The sequence below is a fragment of the Salmo trutta genome, chromosome 12 (genome assembly GCF_901001165.1).
Source record: "Salmo trutta chromosome 12, fSalTru1.1, whole genome shotgun sequence".
Classification (NCBI taxonomy): Eukaryota; Metazoa; Chordata; class Actinopteri; order Salmoniformes; family Salmonidae; genus Salmo; species Salmo trutta.
This window is the reverse complement of record NC_042968.1, coordinates 19220009-19241360: the sequence shown is the minus strand read 5'-3', so window position 1 is coordinate 19241360 and position 21352 is coordinate 19220009. Positions and strand designations below refer to the sequence as shown.

Sequence of the window (21352 nt, the reverse complement as noted above, 5' to 3'; positions counted from 1 at the left end):
AAATAAAATTAATGGGATTTTTTATTTTGATATGCAATCTTTGCAATATCAATTTGATTGTCAATTGGGAATAGTGTATAATGAGCCCCAAGTCGACATATGAATGGATCAGACGATGCTTGTGGAATCAAGAGCGTGAGAGAAATCACTTTATGGGGCTCTCCCATGCCCTCAGTGGTGGGTCAAAAGGCCCCTACGTTTATATTTTCAAATTTTTATATAGCCTGGATAGCAGTCAGTTAAAACTGGTCCCAGGTCTGTTCTTGGGGGTTCAACATAGCCCGTCCTGAAACTCCTCCCCTGTCTGTCTCTGTCTCCTCCCGAAGGTAAACATGGCCGCTGTGTCTATAAAGCGAAAGGATAGCGAAGCTTTGGATATAATGCTGCTAGCTAGCTAAATTCGAAAGTTATCACTGCTGTATGCCATCAGGGTTTACGTTGTGGAGTTCTACTTCAGCAAGCTAATGAATGGACCAACGTTCTGCAAATGGAATGTTTGCTAGATAGCTAGCTCTACCAAGTTGTTTCACGAACTAAAACTTGCTTGCTAGCAGCGAACTGCAATGTTAGCTTACTAGCTCGCTAGGAGGACAACCATAGCTCGCCAGCACAGCGCAACAGCTGTGTGTTGACACGAAAGGGGATAGTCAGCCAGCTGTCTCAGCCTAATCCAAATGGAGAAATCTATCTCGAAAGATGGATTGTATTTGACTACTTGACAAATTAAGCAGTTTATTTTTGAGCTGTTGTGCTATCCAGCTTACACGTTAGCTAAGTTTTGACATTATTTTCTCACTGAAGCCTTGGAAGTATCCTTTAATCAACTTTAGTTGTTGGACTCAAGCTATTAATAATGTTTTCTGTGAAGCCCATGAAACCAACCTTTAAATCCTACCTTCCGCCTTTACAGGTGAGTAACCTTACTTTATTAGCTACGTTACTTTGTCCTCAGTATACTATAACTTGCTACTACTGAGTAGTTAGCTAGGTAGGATTACTTGTTAATTCACTAGCTACTGTATATGTTGTGCATTTAGTTAGCTTATTATAGTCTAACAAACTGTCTCTGTTTGACCTTTCATGCAGACTGATCTGAAAAAAATTCCACAGCCACCTATCAAGAAGTTAGAGGCCAGGTTACTTCCAGGTGAGTTTACAGTTCCCTCTGCCACAGCTAACTTGTTGCCTCAGCCTGTCCTATTTAACTAAGAACTATGTTATGAGTATGTAGAGGTTACATAAATTAAACCACCCATCAAAATATCCCACTCCTGAAAAATAACCTGTAAAGGCTGATCTCATCCAGTTAGTTTTTCTTCTCATGCTAATGTAACAAATGACTGATATTTAAATGACCTGCCAGTGAAATCTCCTGTATCTCTTCAGCTAAATGTAATTGGTTGTTTTGAATGTGTACTCAGTCAGTGCACCTCACTTTGGTTTTGCCCACGGGTCATTTGCATCCCTAATTGTCGCATCATTAGGCTGTAGTAATCTAATCCAGCTGAGTCTGTTTTCTCTGGGCTGTCTCAAGTCACCATGGCAATGCAGTGCCTGTCTGGCATCCTTTTCATCACTGCAACTAACGGTGCATAATTTAGCCTTAGTTAACAATGGGCTGGTTCATATATTCCTTCCTGCCTTTGCAGTCAAATCCCAGCTCAGAGAGGATGCGTGTTGGTTAATGACTGTCTTAAGGAGAATACAATAAGAGATTCACAAGGGTATTTCCTGTTCACAGGCCATCAGTCACTAAAAGCTATTTACCACATTTAGTGTGTTTTTCTCCACCAATGAGTTTTTAATGTGTGGCAGGGCCCCAGGTTTGTTGACTTCTTTTTCCATTAAGTTGGCAGTGTTTGTGTGAGCTAAACTGACACTGAACCTCTCCATATTACATTTTGCTCCAGTATATGAAGATATACAAGGAGACATTAGAAAGAAAATGAAAATTCAGTGTATGTGTCTAACCATCACTCATCAAACTGTGTACAGGGAGGGGCCATGACCCTCCCACTCAATTCATGTTGCCCCCCCATAAACTATTGTTCCAAAAAAGCCAGGATGTGTAACAACATTCGTTGGCATTTCAGTTCATTCATGGCTGTTATGGAGGCAGAAGCTCACTGATATAATGGAACAAGATTGAGAAACACTTGACCATATAACCTTGAAGTATCATTAGGCCTATATCTGAGTCTAAGGACAAGTAATGAACCAGAGGTTGTGCTGTGGGACCAATTTCTCTTTGAGGTGTTCACTCCTTTTAATTAAGCAACAGAGGATAGACCTTCCCTCATTCTAGAAGCAATTAGCATGTTTGTTTTTTTTACGCTGCTGAAATAAAACCAAAACGTTGTACTTTATTGCTATTTTCTCTGCTTTGCAGGGCTCTATGCTGACCTTTTTTTTACAAGGAGCACATGTGCGCCTAAGTTGTAAAATGTTTGCGTACACAAAGAAATTTAGGCGCGCAATGAAAAATATTTGATGTAATATTGCTAGAATCCTTCATTTTTAGGATCGGACAGTAAAATATTTGGCCGCATATGTGAGTGAAACAGGCACACTGTATAGCCCTGCTTTGGTTGTATACTTCTACTCTTCTCTATTTCTCTGCTCTTTTAGCTGATCATTTTTAAGATGCTGGTATGTTTTATAGAGGGATAGCCTCTGTTCTTTGACTGGAGGTTTAGCTAGTGTTATTGCTGGGTTCTGCCAGTGTCTTTAAATGAATGCTGGCAGTGAAAGTAAACATGACACCCTCACGCAGTGCCACCTGGCCTTGCTTTACAAAATAAGGTAGTCACCTCCTCTCCCTCAACTGGACTACAAACAGTTTAGCCTACATTGAATCTCAGGTTTGATTTTACACCATGGTCTATGTTCTGATCTCTCCTTGAATGGAGAGACTTTGGCTTTGTTTGTGGGCTTCCCAGCTCCTTGGCAGTGTTGCTATGCGACTTGAATGTGACCCATTCAAAGGGGTCTCTGATTGAATGATCCATTCAAGTCCACACCAAACTGACCAGACAGAGGACCACAGTGGGGCCAACTCATCTCAACAAATCATCTCAACTGTCCTCTCTTCTATCTTCCTCTCTCTCTCTCTCTGTTCATCTGTCCTACCCCTTTAATTTCTGTAGCTCTCTGTTTATCTCTCTGTCCTCCTCAGATTCTCTCTTCATCCCTGGCTGGTCCTTTGCTGGCTTCCTACCTCTAATTAGTGAACTGTCTGGTTTGGATTCTCCCTCTTCTCTCTGAATGTTTTTCTCTCCTCCTCTAGGCCTAGTTCTCTCTCTCGTCCCCCACTCTCTCTCTCTCCTACTCTCTCTCTTTGTATGTGACTTGTGTTTCTGGAGTGTGTGTGTGGGCGTCCAAACATAGACAACCAACATTGACTGTCTTGTTTAGGCTCCTCGCTGACACACTGTCACCTTTATGACACACTGTGACGGCCCTGAATTTTTCTGAACCGTCTCAGTGCTTCTCCGTCCAATAGGGTGCTTTCCCTTTAATTCTCAATGAAATAGTGCTTCTCCTTCCAATAGGCGGCTTCCCCTTTAATTCCCAATTAAATAGTCAGCATCAGCTGTGCAAAAGTGGGGTTGTGATGGAAACATGGAGGATGTGTTCAACCCTCAGTTCTGAAGCTTCTCTCTTCCGTTTGTTGTGTTCCTTTGAAAGTGTGCTTTGTGTAGCCTAATAGCAAATCTACCCAGGATCGGATCCACTCTTTGCATCCGTGGACTACACCTCTCCGTTGTTTTTCATGGCCTTTCTCCGCTGGAGATCTATCGGCGGATTGGCTTGTCTGACTGACCGACTGACTACAACCTTTTTTGTATACGGTATTTCATTTGTTTTGGTGTGATGTATACCGTGATGATTTATGTAGTTAATTGTAGTTGAGGACTTATTAAGATGTGATACGCTTTATAGTTGTGTGGTAAAATATTTGTAATTTTGATTGTATGATTGACACTGGGTTTACGCTACACTGTATGAACGGACAAACATTGCGTGACTAAGGTCAGTTGAGTTCCCTGAACTTGTTTACCGGGCTGGACTCTTTTTAGGCCGAGGTACAGGACATTTCTGGAGGAACCAGAGCTGTTTAGAGCTCATTATTTGTTATATTGTTGTGTGTGTGTGATCATTTATGTTAGTAATACAACCACGCAAAATAATAGTTGTTTTGTAAGTTCTTTCCAATGTTTTAAGGGTTTATGAAAAGTGTATTTCCATCCTGACTTTTACATGAGTCCTTTGTATTGGTGTAGACTTGACGGACCAGATGGGACTCATTCCCTCCCAAACTAAAAGGAGAAACCAATATTTTCTCTGGTAGGCACAACCTACCTGGCACCCCTATAAATGATAACCTCAAGTCAAAACCGTTACAACACGTTCATCTGAACTGTAGGTATCTGTAATGATAGTTAGACAGGTACTGTAATAGATGTCCCACTGTTGTTTTCTCAGTAGGAGAATGTGAGCTGAGGCGGTGGAAAAATGTGCCTGGCAGTGGTGTTTGCATGAGGCAAAGCTAACTCTCTGTACTCCCAAATACATTCTCACCTCTCTGGCCACATACTAATGCTGTCCTCAGTCTCTCTTCACCACTTAGTTTGTCAGCACATGACTTCTGCTCTGTTAATCACACAACCTAGGCTAATATGGGCAAAGTCATGAGTTTTCTCAAAAGGACATGTCTTATCGCAATCCATCAACAATGTGATGGTGTTACTGGCGCACTGTACTCTACTATTGTACAGGTGGAATGCTGACGCATATCTGTCCCTTAAACTGCCGTCTTTGTGTTGTGACTGAGGCATTTCTCCCTAGTCTCGTGTGACTGAGGGGATTGTGATAATCACTGTATACAGAGACCATGTTGGGTCTCTGAGTCTGTGTCCCTCTCCACCAGCTGTCAAAACTGTGATCTGGTCTGCTAGATGCTGTACACAAACACAGGCGGCCTGCTTTGAAAGCTACAAAACCCCAGGAAGCAAAGCCAGGTTGTGGTTAGTTGGGTCAGTTGGCAGGTCTGATCACATGAATAGCCCTATTCGATTTAGGGGTTTTGTGGACTTAGTCAAAAAGGAGAACCTCATTCTAGGAAGTGTTTGTTTCCTCCAGTATGGTTACATGATATACATGTTTTTGACATGCCAATCATACACAGGATAGGCCTTGTAGTTCTTCTGGATCTGTGTTAACACTGGTCACATGATAGACGACAACTTTGGCCAACTGACATTTATCTGAATAGGCACTAAAAGTAGCCAACTCTATGATGTAAGCGGTTGATGACATGACCACAGTACTGTTTGTTAGATGTTGTGGTAACCCAGGTTACTTACTGGCAGAGTTGCTGTCCAGTGGGGGTTAAAGGCTGCAGTCCAGGCTGTTTGTGGCTGTACTGTACTCTTGTGTCAGACCCGTCAGCATTCTGCCTCCACAAAAGAGTTGTTAACTCATCAAGCCTGCAGATTATTAGACCCAGCTTTGGAAGTGAACACGGTAGTGATGGATGAGGGTGATGGTGGGCGCTTGCTGACTTGTCCCACAATTACAAGAGCGGCAACCTATTTATTCAGTCTCTCTCTCTGTTCCTTGTCTGATCTTAATCCATGCTGAGAAACATGACAGTAGAACTCCACCTTACTATCCCCACTCCCTGTCTTCAATATGACTCACAGGCCATAATGTTTTATTGTTACATTCTTGTGCATACATTAAATAACTTGTAATGCAGTGACATGGGTCATATAATGTAGCTTGTAAACAATGTTTTACATGGATTACAGGCAAGAACAAATAAGCCTAGCCTTGGGCGAAATTCATAAGTAACATGTTCACATTTGTTTATTCGTCCTATACAAGGAGTAGCCTACACAGTGCAAGATTCACCAGGAAGTCAGCATTTCATTCCACTCCATCTTTATATCGATGTACGGTCAGGCTCTAATTTGGATGTACGGTCAGGCTCTAATTTGGATGTACGGTCAGGCTCTAATTTGGATGTACGGTCAGGCTCTAATTTGCTCATAGACAATGCAGTGTATATAACGAATGCATCAAAAGAAACCAGCTAAATAGAAAGTGACAGATTACAGTTGGGCTGAATGGGTTAAGGTCATGCTGACTGAGGAAAAAACTGTCATTTTGACATGTGAGGATCCTGTTTACAGTTCTGGGCCTGGTTCTCTTTGGCTGTTCCCTGCCTGTCCTACGGTAACCCTCTGCAAAGCAGCTCCAGCTGTTATGGATGGGCTGGCCTATAGTCTAGCGACGCTGCAGTGTCACTCACAACCATACTGCCACGATATAAAATGAGAGGGAATCACAACTGCACTGCATTCATGTACTAGTCTATCATACAGTCTCTTCTACTTTAGGTCTTCACTTCATACATAGGTCAATTCATGCTTAATCTACACTGCTCCAAAAAATAAAGGGAACACTTAAACAACACAATGTAACTCCAAGTCAATCACACTTCTGTGAAATCAAACTGTCCACTTAGGAAGCAACACTGATTGACAATACATTTCACATGTTGTTGTGCAAATGGAATAGACAACAGGTGGAAATTATAGGCAATTAGCAAGACACCCCCAATAAAGGAGTGGTTCTGCAGGTGGGGACCACAGACCACTTCTCAGTTCCTATGCTTCCTGGCTGATGTTTTGGTCACTTTTGAATGCTGGCGGTGCTTTCACTCTAGTGGTAGCATGAGACGGAGTCTACAATCCACACAAGTGGCTCAGGTAGTGCAGCTCATCCAGGATGGCACATCAATGCGAGCTGTGGCAAGAAGGTTTGTTGTGTCTGTCAGCGTAGTGTCCAGAGCATGGAGGCGCTACCAGGAGACAGGCCAGTACATCAGGAGACGTGGAGGAGGCCGTAGGAGGGCAACAACCCAGCAGCAGGACCGCTACCTCCGCCTTTGTGCAAGGAGGAGCAGGAGGAGCACTGCCAGAGCCCTGCAAAATGACCTCCAGCAGGCCACAAATGTGCATGTGTCTGCTCAAGCGGTCAGAAACGGACTCCATGAGGGTGGTATGAGGGCCCGACGTCCACAGGTGGGGGTTGTGCTTACAGCCCAACACCGTGCAGGACGTTTGGCATTTACCAGAGAACACCAAGATTGGCAAATTCGCCACTGGCTCCCTGTGCTCTTCACAGATGAAAGCAGGTTCACACTGAGCACGTCTGGAGACGCCGTGGAGAATGTTCTGCTGCCTGCAACATCCTCCAGCATGACCGGTTTGGCGGTGGGTCAGTCATGGTGTGGGGTGGCATTTCTTTGGGGGGCCGCACAGCCCTCCATGTGCTCGCCAGAGGTAGCCTGACTGCCATTAGGTACCAAGATGAGATCCTCAGACCCCTTGTGAGACCATATGCTGGTGCGGTTGGCCCTGGGTTTCTCCTAATGCAAGACAATGCTAGACCTCATGTGGCTGGAGTGTCAGCAGTTCCTGCAAGAGGAAGGCATTGATGCTATGGACTGGCCTGCCGGTTCCCCAGACCTGAATCCAATTGAGCACATCTGGGACATCATGTCTCGCTCCATCCACCAACGCCACGTTGCACCACAGACTGTCCAGGAGTTGGCGGATGCTTTAGTCCAGGTCTGGGAGGAGATCCCTCAGGAGACCATCCGCCACCTCATCAGGAGCACGCCCAGGCGTTGTAGGGAGGTCATACAGGCACATGGAGGCCACACACACTACTGAGCCTCATTTTGACTTGTTTTAAGGACATTACATCAAAGTTGGATCAGCCTGTAGTGTGGTTTTCCACTTTAATTTTGAGTGTGACTCCAAATCCAGACCTCAGTGGGTTGATAAATTGGATTTCCATTGATTATTTTTGTGATTTTGTTGTCAGCACATTCAACTATGTAAAGAAAAAAGTATTTAATAAGATTATTTCATTCATTCAGATCTAGGATGTGTTATTTTAGTGTTCCCTTTATTTTTTTGAGCAGTATATTATGAAATGCCAAGAATTTTGCACTATGCAAAGGTAGCAGCTGCATTCATTGAACTGGTCATTGTTTAGATTTCAAATGTTTAAGAGGGAGACAACGGTTTGTCATAAACATTCATGTCCATCAAAGTTGCCAGCAAGGTTGTGAGCTCATTACTGTCAGACCTCTTCGGTTCAGTGACACAGGAAATGGCAACATCAATAAAAACAACATTCATGGTTTAGTCTAGAAAGTTACGGCCTAGTTTAGGACTGGGAACACCGGTCTTTGATGAAGAGGGGCTTTGATCTGGATGTAAAACTTGAGAGGAGGACCTCGATCCATCAAGCATCCTTAATAACCAAAGCGGTCTCTGTCCGTTTGAGGCTGTACTCAGTTAAAGGTTTATGGTGAGTTCTCAGCTCTCCTAATGGCAGATCATTTTCCCAGGAGGAGGACAGCTAAGCCCACCTCATCCCCATTCTCTGGCTCATGGGGTTTCCCTGGCAAGCCTGTAGTGCATGGGCTGAGCCTGAAATCCCACTGAATGGCCAGAGAGAGAGAGAGAAGGATCCTGGAGTAGAAACAGTCAGCAGTGTATGTGACTCATCATGAGCTCTTTTTTTTTTTTTTTATATTGAAAAATAAATACCTCTTGGAGCTGTGTGCATCTGGGCTATGGAGGTAATTAAAAACATCTGTTTGTGAGGAGGAGAGAAGTCCTGTAACTGGAGGGAATCCTCTTTAGTTCAGACACCAGGTTATTGTCAGGCTGTGGGTGTTTGTGTTGTGTCCTGAGATGCTACTGGAACCAAAGAGGGGTTAAAGAGTAGAGGTCACAACGGGCTACTAGGCCTATAAGTTAGGTAACAGAGTGTTGTGTTGACCTCCTCTGTCATGAAGCGGTCTAGCTATTCTATGACAGGTATTTCCATCACCCTGACCCAATGTCTCAGACTGGAATGTGGGGATCATTAGAGCCAATTGGAGGGCCTGAGAGGAGAAATGCACAGATCACTCTCCAGCAGCGTAACAGGGTGCCTCTGGCTGGATGGCAGAAGCCTGAATGAGACTAGGAGAGACATTTTAGTGCGTGATCATTCCACTTCCATAGCACATTTCCCCCAGCTTCATTCATGTTATTACTCAGCCATCAGTCCCAGATTTGTTTCATCGCTATAAGACTTAAAATAACTGTGTGGTTAACACTCACACCTTCTATTTATGTCCCTTTTAGGTCTGTTTTCTACCTCTTTTCTTTGAAACCTAAATGTCATGGTTCATGTTACTTCCTGTTTGTCATCCTCAGGGGAGATTGTGGTGAACGAAGTGAGCTTTGTGAGGAAGTGCATTGGAGCAGATAGCAGCCATGGTGACCTGTGGGGGAAGCTGATATGCACCAACTTCAAGGTTTCCTTCATCACCCATGATGCCCTCCCCATGCAGGTATGTTTTCAATTGAGTGTGCACTCCAGTGAAGGCTGCTGAGGGAAGGACGTCAAATGATCATAACTGGAAATGCGTGAATGGAATGGCATCAGACACATGGAAACCGTGTTTGAGATGTATTTGATACCATTCCACTGAATCCGCTCCAGCCATTACCACGAGCCCGTCCTCCCTAATTAAGGTGCCACCAACCTCCTGTGGTGCACTCTGTGTGCCTCTCTCCCAAAAATGACCGTAGCTCTATGGGCTGGTTACCCAGACACGGATTAATCCGAGACAATCTCCATTAAACATTTTTTTTAGTCCACATCTGTGTCCCGGGAGACTGACCCTACATGATCACACCTATTGGAGAAAGTGTGGTCAAGGTTGTCACACGATAAGCAGCATGTGGGATTGGCCTGTTGTCTGTAAAATACCCATCAACAAAAAGGTTTCTAGGACACTGCTGTCTTTCTTCCAGTGTCGGATGTTTTATGTAACTTCCCACCCTGTGCTTTTAGAGCACCTGTTTTGTGTTAAGATTATTTTGATGCCTTCACCTCTTAAACAACTGAAGTGAGTCATCCCAGATCTGTTTACTTGAAAAACAAAAGTTTATAGGACTCGTGGAAGGATTGCACTACCCTTGGAAATTCATCGATTGCAAAGTTGTGGATTTGCCTTTCAGTTCAAATGGGGTAACTTTTAGATTCACACATTTGCTCAAAAGTTGTCAATGATCTCCATTCATCAGCTGATTCCATGTTAATCATTACATTTCACTGAAATACAAAAATGACAGTATCATCATCAGTGTTCCTGGCAGAGCAATTCCAGATGGTTGAAATGTTCTCCTCTCAGCTGTTGATAACATGTGGTGCAGTCCCACTCCGCTCCAGTTAAAACCTCTGGTCCCCCTGGAACTATTGTGTGCTTTTTCCCCAGGTACCTCCACTCCTCACCATGTTGATCTCTGTGTTGTGTTCTGTTCTCTCAGAGGTTCCAGGTTGCCAACCGGCTGCTTGGAGAGCACGATGTTCCCCTGGCGTGTGTGGAGCAAGTGGTGACAGGTAAGACCATGTGCCATTATGCTAACCATGGTGACGATTTGGCAAACAAACTCAAACAGCAATCTCCACCAAAATATAACTTGGAGTGGAACGTAGCTTACTCATATGACACTGGCAGTCCCTTTAGTCCAGAAATAAAGAGCAGTTTAGGTTCCTGACAGGTGATGATTTTTTTTTTTTTAATAGCCTGTGTAAAATAAATTACCTATGAAACGTATAGCCCCCCACGATTCTGTCTCTGACCAATATAGTGGATTTTGTCAGACACCCCACACTTGGACCGCTGCTACAGCTGTAATGCTTCATCTACACCCAGCTGTTAAATTATGAATGCACAATGGGCAGGTTGTGCTCTCCTCCTTTGAAATCCCTTTGAATGTTTTTTCTGATGGCTGAGGGACCAGTCGGAGCTCTCAGATCCAATCACGTCCCATCTGGCTGACCTCAGTCTCTGTGTTTAGGTTTTATTTGACTGTCCTCTACCGGGCTGATTTTAGACGCACACCATTGACTTAAACCAGTTTTGGTGACTGCCTGCCTGCTCCGCCTGGTCACCGATCTGTTTTTAGTATCTCCATAGATGAGGTCATAGCCCATACAGAGGGCCCTGGCTGAAAAGCCTATTCCGGATTAACCTTGTTTGTGTAACTCATAGCCTCACTCTCTGCTGACATGGCTGGGAGCGTGGGGCTCTTGTGCTGAGCTGATAGAGCATGAAGCAATGTGTTTTACTCAGTACGCCCTCAACAAAGGTCCTTTATGAGAGCCTTGGCTTGGCAAAAACACTGACCCAACGCTCCACCCACCACAAACCAGAGATGAGGCATAGGTCTTATCCTTGTCTTTAAGGTTGTGAAAGTGTGTGCAGGTGGTGGTACACAGGCCAAGACTGGATTCCTGGTGTCCCATGGAAACATGCACAGCATCCCCTACTTGTTGTAAGATCATTAAATACTGAACAAAAATATAAACGCAGAAGGCAACAATTACAGTTCATATAAAGAAATCAATGAATTGAAATAAATTCATTGGGCCCAATTGTCATACTTGAAGGAAAAGTAAACATACCTTAATAGAAAATTACTCAAGTAAAAGAAAAAGTCACCCAGTAAAGTCCTACTTTAGTAAAAGTCTAAAAGTATTTGGTTTTCAATATACTTAAGTATCGAAAGTAAATGTAATTCCTTATATTAAGCAAACCAGACGGCACCACCTTCTTGTTTTTATTTATTTACGGATAGTCAGGGGTAAGCTCCAACTCTTAGACATAATTTACAAATAAAGCATGTGTTTAGTGAGTCCTCCAGATCAGGGGCAGTAGGGATGACCAGGGATGTTGTCTCGATAAGCGTGTGAATTAGACCATTTTCCTGTACTTTTGTTTAGGAATGTAGTGAAGTAAAAGTTGTCAAAAATATGATTAGTAAAGTACAGATATCCCAAAAAACTACTTAAGTAGTATTTTTACTTAAGTACTTTACACCACTGGCTTTCACAACTGGGCAGGAGCGCAGCCACGGGTGGGCGTGGGAGGGCGTAAGCTCACCCATTTGGGAGCCAGGTCCACCCACTGGGGTGCCACGCCCAGTCAATCAGAATGAGTTTTTTCCTCACAAAAAGGCTTTATTACAGACAGAAATGCTCCTCAGTTTCATCAGCTGTCCGGGTGGCTGGCCTTAGACAATCCCGCAGGTGAAGAAGCCGGTGTGGTTACACGTGGTCTGTTGTATTTAGTCTGGTTGGACATACTGCATTATTCTCTAAATGACATTGGTGGACATTGTCAGAGAATGCTAAAGAAATTAACATTCAATTCTCTGGCAACAACGCTGGTGGACATTGAGTTTCTTCATCTTTTTATGCCAATAACAAATCCACATACTATATCAACACAGAACCCTCAAATTTACACCCTTTAGGGATTGTTTAAATGCGGCATGATACAAAGTTGGACTATTTGTAAACATAATTCGTGCTCTCGTCCATACTATAATAGCCACAGTTTGTTTTTTATTCTTGCAAGGGTTATCCAACCCCAAAATCAGCTTTCGATTCTTCCCGTTACCCCACTAAATACAATACTTTTCTTGTGTAATTTTTGCCAATTTCAAGCTCCATTTCCCCTACACTCGCTTTTCTAATGACCAGCGGCCCCACACACTACGCTTCGAGATTTTTCCGCTACCCCCGCAATATCCATTTGGTAACAGGTTTCAAACCTGCCATCAAAAAATGTGTACACATTTGATAAATATACTCACATATCCAAGCTGTGTTCAAATACCCATAATAATATACTGTATACTACATACTTGATTTTTATATACTTCATACTATATGCTATTAGTTCATTTTAGTACATTGTAAACAAACTGTAACCTTTCAGTTGAGCTTCGCATGTCTATCGGAAGTTGATGCTGTTGCTATGCAGCCTCTTGTTAGCTTGTTAGCATAACAAATTACTAGTTTTGTTATTTTACGACTTCAGGTGTTTTGAATTCAGACTGTTCAGAGCACAAGCTACCCGCTCTCGACTAGGAGCAGGGTTGGTCTGAGCGTTTTGACCTCACAACCGTAGTTGTCAAGAACCCAAGCTAACTGGCTAAAGTTGGCTAGCTTGCTAGCTACTTCCAGACACAAATAAGAGGACACCTCACTCTAACCATTTTACTCACCCTAGCAGAGCTGGTTATCCAAAGTGTTGGTGACTGTAACCGTGCTGCTGGCAACAATAGCCAGAATTAAATGTCCATTGAGAACGCACATTTATACCACTTAGCTAAGAATGACGTGAATAATCAAGTTAATAAACGTTGGGTAGTTAGTTAGATTATAGTTAATATACTGCCTGGCAAGTTCGACGTATACGTTGCCAACTAACGTTAGGTAATGTTAACTAGCTAACATACCGGTACATACTGCTGTAATGCTGTGCGGTTCATAAGGATAGCATAACTAACAAATTGTCAGCCAACATAACGTAACTTATTTGAAAAGTCATTACTTTATAACATTGCTCAACATTTTCTTAACATTTGTCATAATTAATGAATTCGTATCTTGAGACCAATAATCATGCTACATACTCAATACACAAATAGTATGGTTAGTGCGGTTATGCTGAGTAAATATACTAATCTTGATTAGTGAACTGCTGATGTATTGAGCTTGTGATTTTTCTGTCATGTCATTGTTAGCCAGTTTAGTGGTGGCAGGTAGCCTAGTGGTTAGAGTGTTGGGTCAGTAACCGAAAGGTTGTGAGATCGAATCCCCGAGCTGACAAGGTAAAAATCTGGCATTCTGCCCCTGAGTAACCCAGTTGCTAACATACCGGTACATACTGCTTTAATGCTAGGCCGTCATTATACATAAGAATTTGTTCTTAACTGACTTGCCTAGTAAAATAAAAGTAAAATAAAAAATTTGTGCCAGTTCACAATAGCATCTCTGAATTCTTTATTAGATTGGAATTTTTCCGTCAGCAGGGAAATGCTACCCAGTTTTATCTACGATTTAGATTTTTTTTCCCCAGCCGAATTGGTAGAATGCTCTTGCGCTTCTTTTAGTGCCTCTATTGCTTTGCTATAGTTTTCCTTTTCTATGATGGTTATTTCTGCGCCTCTCTCAATGGTGTCAAGAGTTTAGATTTTCTCACTCACGGTTTTAATATATGCCAATTAAAAAACAAAATCCAAGGTAGTGATACCCACTTCCCCAGAGAGTAGTTATGGTATTTGTGCCTTTCAGTTGGTCACGGCACTAGATTCCTTTGTATTAGAACTAATACTGAAGCATCTGCCAATGTTCTACTGGAGAATATGGAAGACCTAATGTCTTATACCAGTGTCACGCTTCAAATATAACTGTTGTTGACAACACATATTACCAAAATTAGGGTCCATCATATAAATCTCTCGTCAATACACACACTCAGGAAACATAAACAGTATTTGGTTATGAACGTCTTCCTTTGATATAATTTAAAAAATATGTTAATTACTATATGTAATTTTACATTTTGTAGCAACATGGTAGTTTCTCCTATGCAAATTTCAGTGTAAGGTTTAAAGTTATAGCTGGTATGACATTTTTATATATCAAAAAATAAAAATACCTCCGGTCCCTGTCCTGGAATCACATAGCTCATGCATTTATATCTTACGATCGTAACCCGTGGCATATTTCTTCAGGACTTTGTCCTGGTATTGCTATAGTACCTCAGGATCTTATTCTGGAATCGCGTTCATCAGGACTCTGTCCTGGCATCCAACACGTGACCTATTCAGAGAACAGGATTTTCTAAAAGTTCTTAGAACAGGTTTTTATAAGTTCCCAGAACTTTCCCCAATTGGAGGTTGCGTTTAAGAAGATCAGTCTCACCCTTCATTTATTTTGTCTGTTTGGAATGGCGAATCCACTCACTGACGCTCCCTGCCGGTCCGAGAGGGTCCCTTTTCTACTCCGCTTAGTCGGATTGTGGGCCTCCCTGCCACGTCTGACGCAACCTCGGTCTCCTCGGGAGCAATCAGCAAGTGGAGTTAGCCATCCCATCCTTGTCGCCAAATTGTCAGAGAAACTCTACAGGAAGAGCGACTGCAGATTCTTTCAAACAACAATTTTATTCTTAGATTTGCAATAATGAAGCAATCGACCATCACTAAGAATAGTCAGAGTTGAAAACTCTACAGAGTTGGCTCTCAGCTTTTATAGAAAAGTCCAACCTCTTTGTCTATGTGGCAGTTAGCAGATGTGTGCAAATGGGTGAGGAACATAGTGTATAAAAGGCGTTTTAGTTTGTCTCTGTAGATTAAGATAGCTGACGTTGCCACTATTGTCTGTTCCTTCCTGCATGTTTCCATACAGAGGAGTTCCTACAGAAAGTACAAACGGGATGTCACATACTGCGGTCGCACCCAGCTCTTATCTGTACGCCCAGACTTATAACTATCCCACAAGACAACAAGCCTGCATCAGGGGAAAAAACACTATCATATAATAATGGACAATTATCTAAGTTAAAAACGGGATAGTATGTCTAATTTAGTAATTTTCCATGACAACATTACTACAGTCCGCATGCCAATTGCACACAGTCAACTTGAAACATCTGTGGCATTGTGTTGTGTGACACAACTGCACATTTTAGTCGCCTTTTATTGTCCCCAGCACAAGGTGCACCTGTGTATTGATCATGCTGTTTAATCAGCTTCTTGATATGCCACACCTATAAAGTGGATGGATTATCTTGGCAAAGGAGAAATACTCACTAACAGGGATGTAAACAAATTTGTGTACAAAATTTGAGAGAAATAAGCTTTTTGTGTGTATGACAATTTTCTAGGATCTTTTATTTAATCTCATGAAAAATAGGACCAACACTTTACATGTTGCGTTTTATAATTTTGTTCAGTATATTTTAGAGGGTGAAATAAACAGTTGAGTCTTGTGGAAGATGTTTTATCATATGTAATACTCGAGGAACCTCTGAAAAAGATTATTCTGTATTCAGAATAACATAAGTATATTTAGTATTATCCCATAAAGGGTCATCCGAACATGAAGAATGAAGTTCCTCATTTGGTTTTTAGACAGCTGTGGTCTGGTAGATCAATTTCAGTTCCTACTTGGTTGAATTTCTCTGAAGCTCTGTGGTGACATAGATAATCAGTTTTTCTGTGAAATCTTTGGTCACTCAGCTTCCCACATGTACATTACCCCACACTATACTAGCGTTGTCCCAGATCTTTACTGTATGTGCTTTAGCCCAACTCATCTAAAAAAAACATTAGGCCTACAGACCTGGGACCAGGCTACTACAGTTACTATTTGACTATCCATTATCCCTAATAAGCACCGTCTCTGGTCTTTGTTTTATGTTTGTTCCTCTCAGTGAACGATGCTAAGGGGAAGCAGAAGGTTCTGTGTTCCAACCAGAAGCTGAAGTTTAATCCCACCGAGCTCATCCTTTACTGCAAGGATTTCCGAATCATCAGGTTCCGCTTCGATGAGGCTGGGCCCCAGAGCGCCAAGAAGGTTTGTGATATGAGCTTTCTAAACAACATGGACACTGTTTTGATGTATGAACACTATATAAATTGACATGGTGTTGACCCTTGTATTTAACCTGAGGCGAGATTCTGGCATGGTAATCCTCCAACTCAACTCTGCCTCACCACTACAGTGGATTAGTTTCTAAGAGGATTTCACTGGTAATTCACTGTGGAATGGAATGTCGCTGCTGTCAGTATAGCTGTTCCTAAAAGACTGCCACTGTTAGATTTAAAATATTTTTTAATCATCTCTTGTTAGTCTACATGATTATCAGAGTTAAATCCCATTATGTGAGTATGAGAGCAAACATGCTGCCAATGACACTAGTTAATCCTTTATTTTGGATGAGTAAAAATGCCATGTGTAGTATGTCCTCTACCAGAAAACCAAACAGCTGTATGTGTATGGTAACCCCATTGACAAACACACTGAGGAGGCTTTTGGAGAGTGTCTCCTTGGAGCCTTCTGGGGCCATGTAGGCTGCCCTGTATCCTCCTCTCTGTGTCTTCCCTCCCTTCTCCACCCCTCTTCTTCCCTTCTCCACTTCTCGCCTCCCCTCTCCACCCCTCTTCTCTCCACCCTGTTGAGCTGCTCTCTGATGAGGGGATTAGAGTCTGTCTCCCTGGTCGGTGTTTCTTTCATCCTCCCTTCCATCTGGCTGGCTGAGAGCCTGAGATTGGCCAGAATTAGCTCAGCCTGACTCAGGAGGAGTCAGGGTGGCATTGTCAGCATGTTGTTATTTTTTCAGCATGTATTGCCTTTTTTATGGTACTTTTCTTCTTTTTTCCAAGTAAGAAAACGAAGTCAATGAGATTATGCTTAGATATGTGTACAGGATGACTTGATAAGCATGTCTCGGAGTGCTACACAACTGCTGTTGTTGCTAGGCAACCTATGTAGAAACAAGTGTCAAATGAACATTCCACATTGACTCTGACTCATCTCTCTGAGCGAGTGGTGGATTATAGTCACAGATGTATCATGTCTTTAGAGTGGAACCAAATCATTGCTCAAAGGGCCCCAGGACCCACCTGTGAAGAGTTGTGGGAGAGGTGTGTTGGTGGTTTGTTTTACTCATTGCTTGTTTTTGTTTGGTGTGAAACAATGACTTCCCTAATTTCTGACAGCAAAGCCAACAAACTAACAGGCCTGGTAAGAGCATTCACCGGGAGTTACTGAGCCCTGTGGGCCTGTTGAGCTCATGCTGGACAATGTGAGGCTGTGAGCCGGGGAGGAGGGAGCCGGGGAGGAGGGAGCCGGGGAGGAGGGAGAAGGGATCCGGGTAGGAGGGAGAAGGAGCCACCCTGTGTATAACCTGCAAGCCCCTTGGAACATGTGAAGCCTGGATAGAGGTGTTTTTAAAGTCACCACAAAAACCAACCAGGGAACAAAACATCCATTCAGCCCTCTAGTTTCTGATCACTCTGCCAACACAGATGCTGTTGCACCCCGGGTCCTGGTCCAAGGTCTCAGAAGCCAGGGGGCTGTAAGTTAATTCTAATGTGTTATGTGGAGGAAGGCCTCCAAGAGTTCTTAGCAGCAGCCCTGAGTCCTCTGCATGGCCGTGGCAGGGAGACCGCAGACCTCAGTATATCTTCCTGACAGCCTGCTTCTATGTACACACGTGACCTTAGATCTCCAGCCAGAGCGCATGGTGCATGCCACATGGGAGCAGTTTGTCAGAGGGGGAGCTAGCGCTTGAAGCGCCTCAACACACACCTGAAAGATATTGAACTAAGAAGTAACTATCAACATTACCTGGCTACTCTGCCTTCCAGGGAGGGGAACCCATTACAATTTGATTTGTTGTGTCTTGGGCACTGTTATGACCGCTGTTTTGAAGTCCAATGGTAACTCCTGGTTGTTTCTGATTACACATGGTGTTTTTTATGAATGGGTGTTTCTGCTGTAAGTATTGGAGTGGTACAGAGTGGGATTTACTGCACTTCCTGTGCCTATTTCTATATGGGGACACAGTGTAATTACTGTGGGGAGCTAAACCAGGGCTTGGTCCTTGTTTTTCTTTGTGACATATGGAATGAAGCCATTCTATAATAGCTTATTATACCGAAGGAAGTTAGAGTTGGGAGCAGTCTCTCTCAAATACACATGGAGACTCTCGTGTGTGTGCACACACACACACACACACACACACACACACATACATACATACATACATACATGAACACAACAGTTCCTTCCTTGCGTCCTGTGTTTAAGTTGCAGCCCCTCCAATGAATGGACACCATGCCTATGCCACTACTGAAGGAAAGCGCCAAACACCAGACTCAGCCCTCTATCCCAATAGAAATAGGCGTTCTGCTGAGGTTTGCTTTCCTCGGTTTCACTTAAATGAGATCCTGGCTGCCACGCTTAAGTCTGAATTTTTGGAGCAACTTAGCTACCCAGATACTCCCAAAGCCACACTTACAAATACATGAGTATGGTTCAATGGTTGAAGTCTTTCAAGTGTTTGCCCTTGCTTTTCAACGTTTGCCTTTCATTAGAAATAGTGAGACATAAATTTAATGTCTTCGTCACTCACTTAAAATGAAATGCATCACGTGGTGAAATTACTTGTATTTTTATTAATGGTCAAATTCAAGGTTGACAATCTATTTTACTCTTCATAGTATTCCTGTGTGAGTTCAATCTACCCTTCAAGGTGCAGAAAACATGACTTAGTGCCTCAGCTGTTGAGAATGTCTGGGCTAAATAATACGTTCAGCTGTTTAAATGGTGGAATTTTGTAGTAAAGGTAGAGGCCCCTTGTAGCCAAGGCACAGCTTGAAGTGTTATTGAAAGTTTCCAAGCAGGTTCCTGAGTCTTTAGCCAATAAAATCATCACCTCCAAATGAATAACAACAACTCCTGTAAAAGGTGAACAGAAAAACACTCTGGCCGTGGTCAGCAGACTCCGAGGCAGCCAGAACGTGCCTCAAAGTAAGTGCATTTCAAAGACACAGCTCATTGAAAAGGGACAGCATATCCTATGGAGTCACTGAAACCTGTCTCCATTCACAGTACAAAATAATCTGGTGTCACATCTCAAAGATTTTAGCAGACCATCTCCCTTAGATTGGATTGTTGGGGCCAGGAGTTTTTCCAGACTCCCTGACAAGTGGTGCATTTCCATACAGGATTTACCACAGTGTTTTACCCAGAAGTCTCAGACTTTGTTTCCATCTACAGTTGAAGTCGGAAGTTTACATACACTTAGGTTGGAGTCATTAAAACTAGTTTTTCAACCACTCAACACATTTCTTGTTAACAAACTATAGTTTTGGCAAGTCGGTTAGGACATATACTTTGTGCATGACACAAGTAATTTTTCCAACAATTGTTTACAAACAGATTATTTCACTTATAATTCACTGTCACAATTCCAGTGGGACAGAAGTTTACATGCACTATATTGACTACCTTTAAACAGCTTGGAAAATTCCAGAAAATGTCATGGCTTTCGAAGCTTCTGATAGGCTAATTGACATCATTTGAGTCAGTTGGAGGTGTACCTGTGGATGTATTTCAAGGCCTACCATCAAACTCAGTGTCTTTTGCTTGACATCATGGGAAAATCAAAAGAAATCAGCCAAGACCTCAGAAAAAAAATTGTAGACCTCCACAAGTCTGGTTCATCCTTGGGAGCAATTTCCAAACGCCTGAAGATACCATGTTCATCTGTACAAACAATAGTACGCAAGTATAAACATCATGGGACCACGCAGCCGTCATACCGCTCAGGAAGGAGATGCGTTCTGTCTCCTAGAGATGAATGTACTTTGGTGCGAAAAGTGCAAATCAATCCCAGAACAACAGCAAAGGATCTTGTGAAGATGCTGGAGGAAACAGGTACAAAAGTATCTATATCCACAGTAAAACGAGTCCGATATCGACATAACCTGAAAGGCCACTCAGCAAAGAAGAAACCACTGCTCCAAAACCGCCATAAAAAAGCCAGACTACGGTTTGCAACTGCACATGGGGACAAAGATCGTACTTTTTGGAGAAATGTCCTCTGGTCTGATGAAACAAAAATAGAACTGTTTGGCCATAATGACCATCGTTATGTTTGGAAGAAAAAGGGGGAGGCTTGCAAGCCAAAGAACACCATCCCAACCGTGAAGCACGGGGGTGGCAGCATCATGTTGTGGGGGTGCTTTGCTGGAGGAGGGACTGGTGCACTTCACAAAATAGATGGCATCATGAGGAGGGAAAATGATGTGGATTTATTGAAGCGACATCTCAAGACATCAGTCAGGAAGTTAAAGCTTGGTCGCAAATGGGTCTTCCAAATGGACAATGACCCCAAGCATATTTCCAAAGTTGTGGGAAAATGGCTTAAGGACAACAAAGTCAAGGTATTGGAGTGGCCATCACAAAGCCCTGACCTCAATCCTATAGAACCTTACTGGACAGAACTGAAAAAGCGTGTGTGAGCAAGGAGGCCTACAAACCTGACTCAGTTAAACCAGCTCTGTCAAGAGGAATGGGCCAAAATTCACCAAACTTATTGTGGGAAGCTTGTGGAAGGTTACCCAAAACATTTGACCCAAGTTTAACAATTTTAAAGGCGCTGTTGCGCCTTCACCACACTGTCTGTGTGGGTAGACCATTTCAGTTTGTCCGTGATGTGTATGCAGAGGACCTTAAGTTCCACCTTCTCCACTTCTGTCACTTCGATGTGGATAGGGCGGGTGCTCCCTCTGCTGCTTCCTGAAGTCCACGATCATCTTGTTTACGTTGAGTGAGAGGTTGTTTTCCTGACGCCACACTCCGAGTGCCCTCACCTCCCCTGTAGGCTGTCTCGTCATTGGTA

General features: G+C 43.0%; 1 protein-coding gene across 1 annotated transcript in view; it reads left to right on the top strand.

The window, feature by feature from the left end:
• Nucleotides 1-325: 325 nt before the first annotated feature.
• LOC115203091 (myotubularin-related protein 10-like) overlaps nucleotides 326-21352 on the top strand; it is a 30591-nt gene continuing 9564 nt past the window's right edge. The window contains exons 1-5 of the mRNA XM_029767453.1: nucleotides 326-910; nucleotides 1087-1147; nucleotides 9291-9427; nucleotides 10410-10482; nucleotides 16373-16515. Coding sequence (XP_029623313.1) covers nucleotides 854-910; nucleotides 1087-1147; nucleotides 9291-9427; nucleotides 10410-10482; nucleotides 16373-16515 — 471 coding nt within the window. The 5' untranslated portion in view covers nucleotides 326-853. The remainder of the gene's footprint in view (nucleotides 911-1086; nucleotides 1148-9290; nucleotides 9428-10409; nucleotides 10483-16372; nucleotides 16516-21352) is intronic.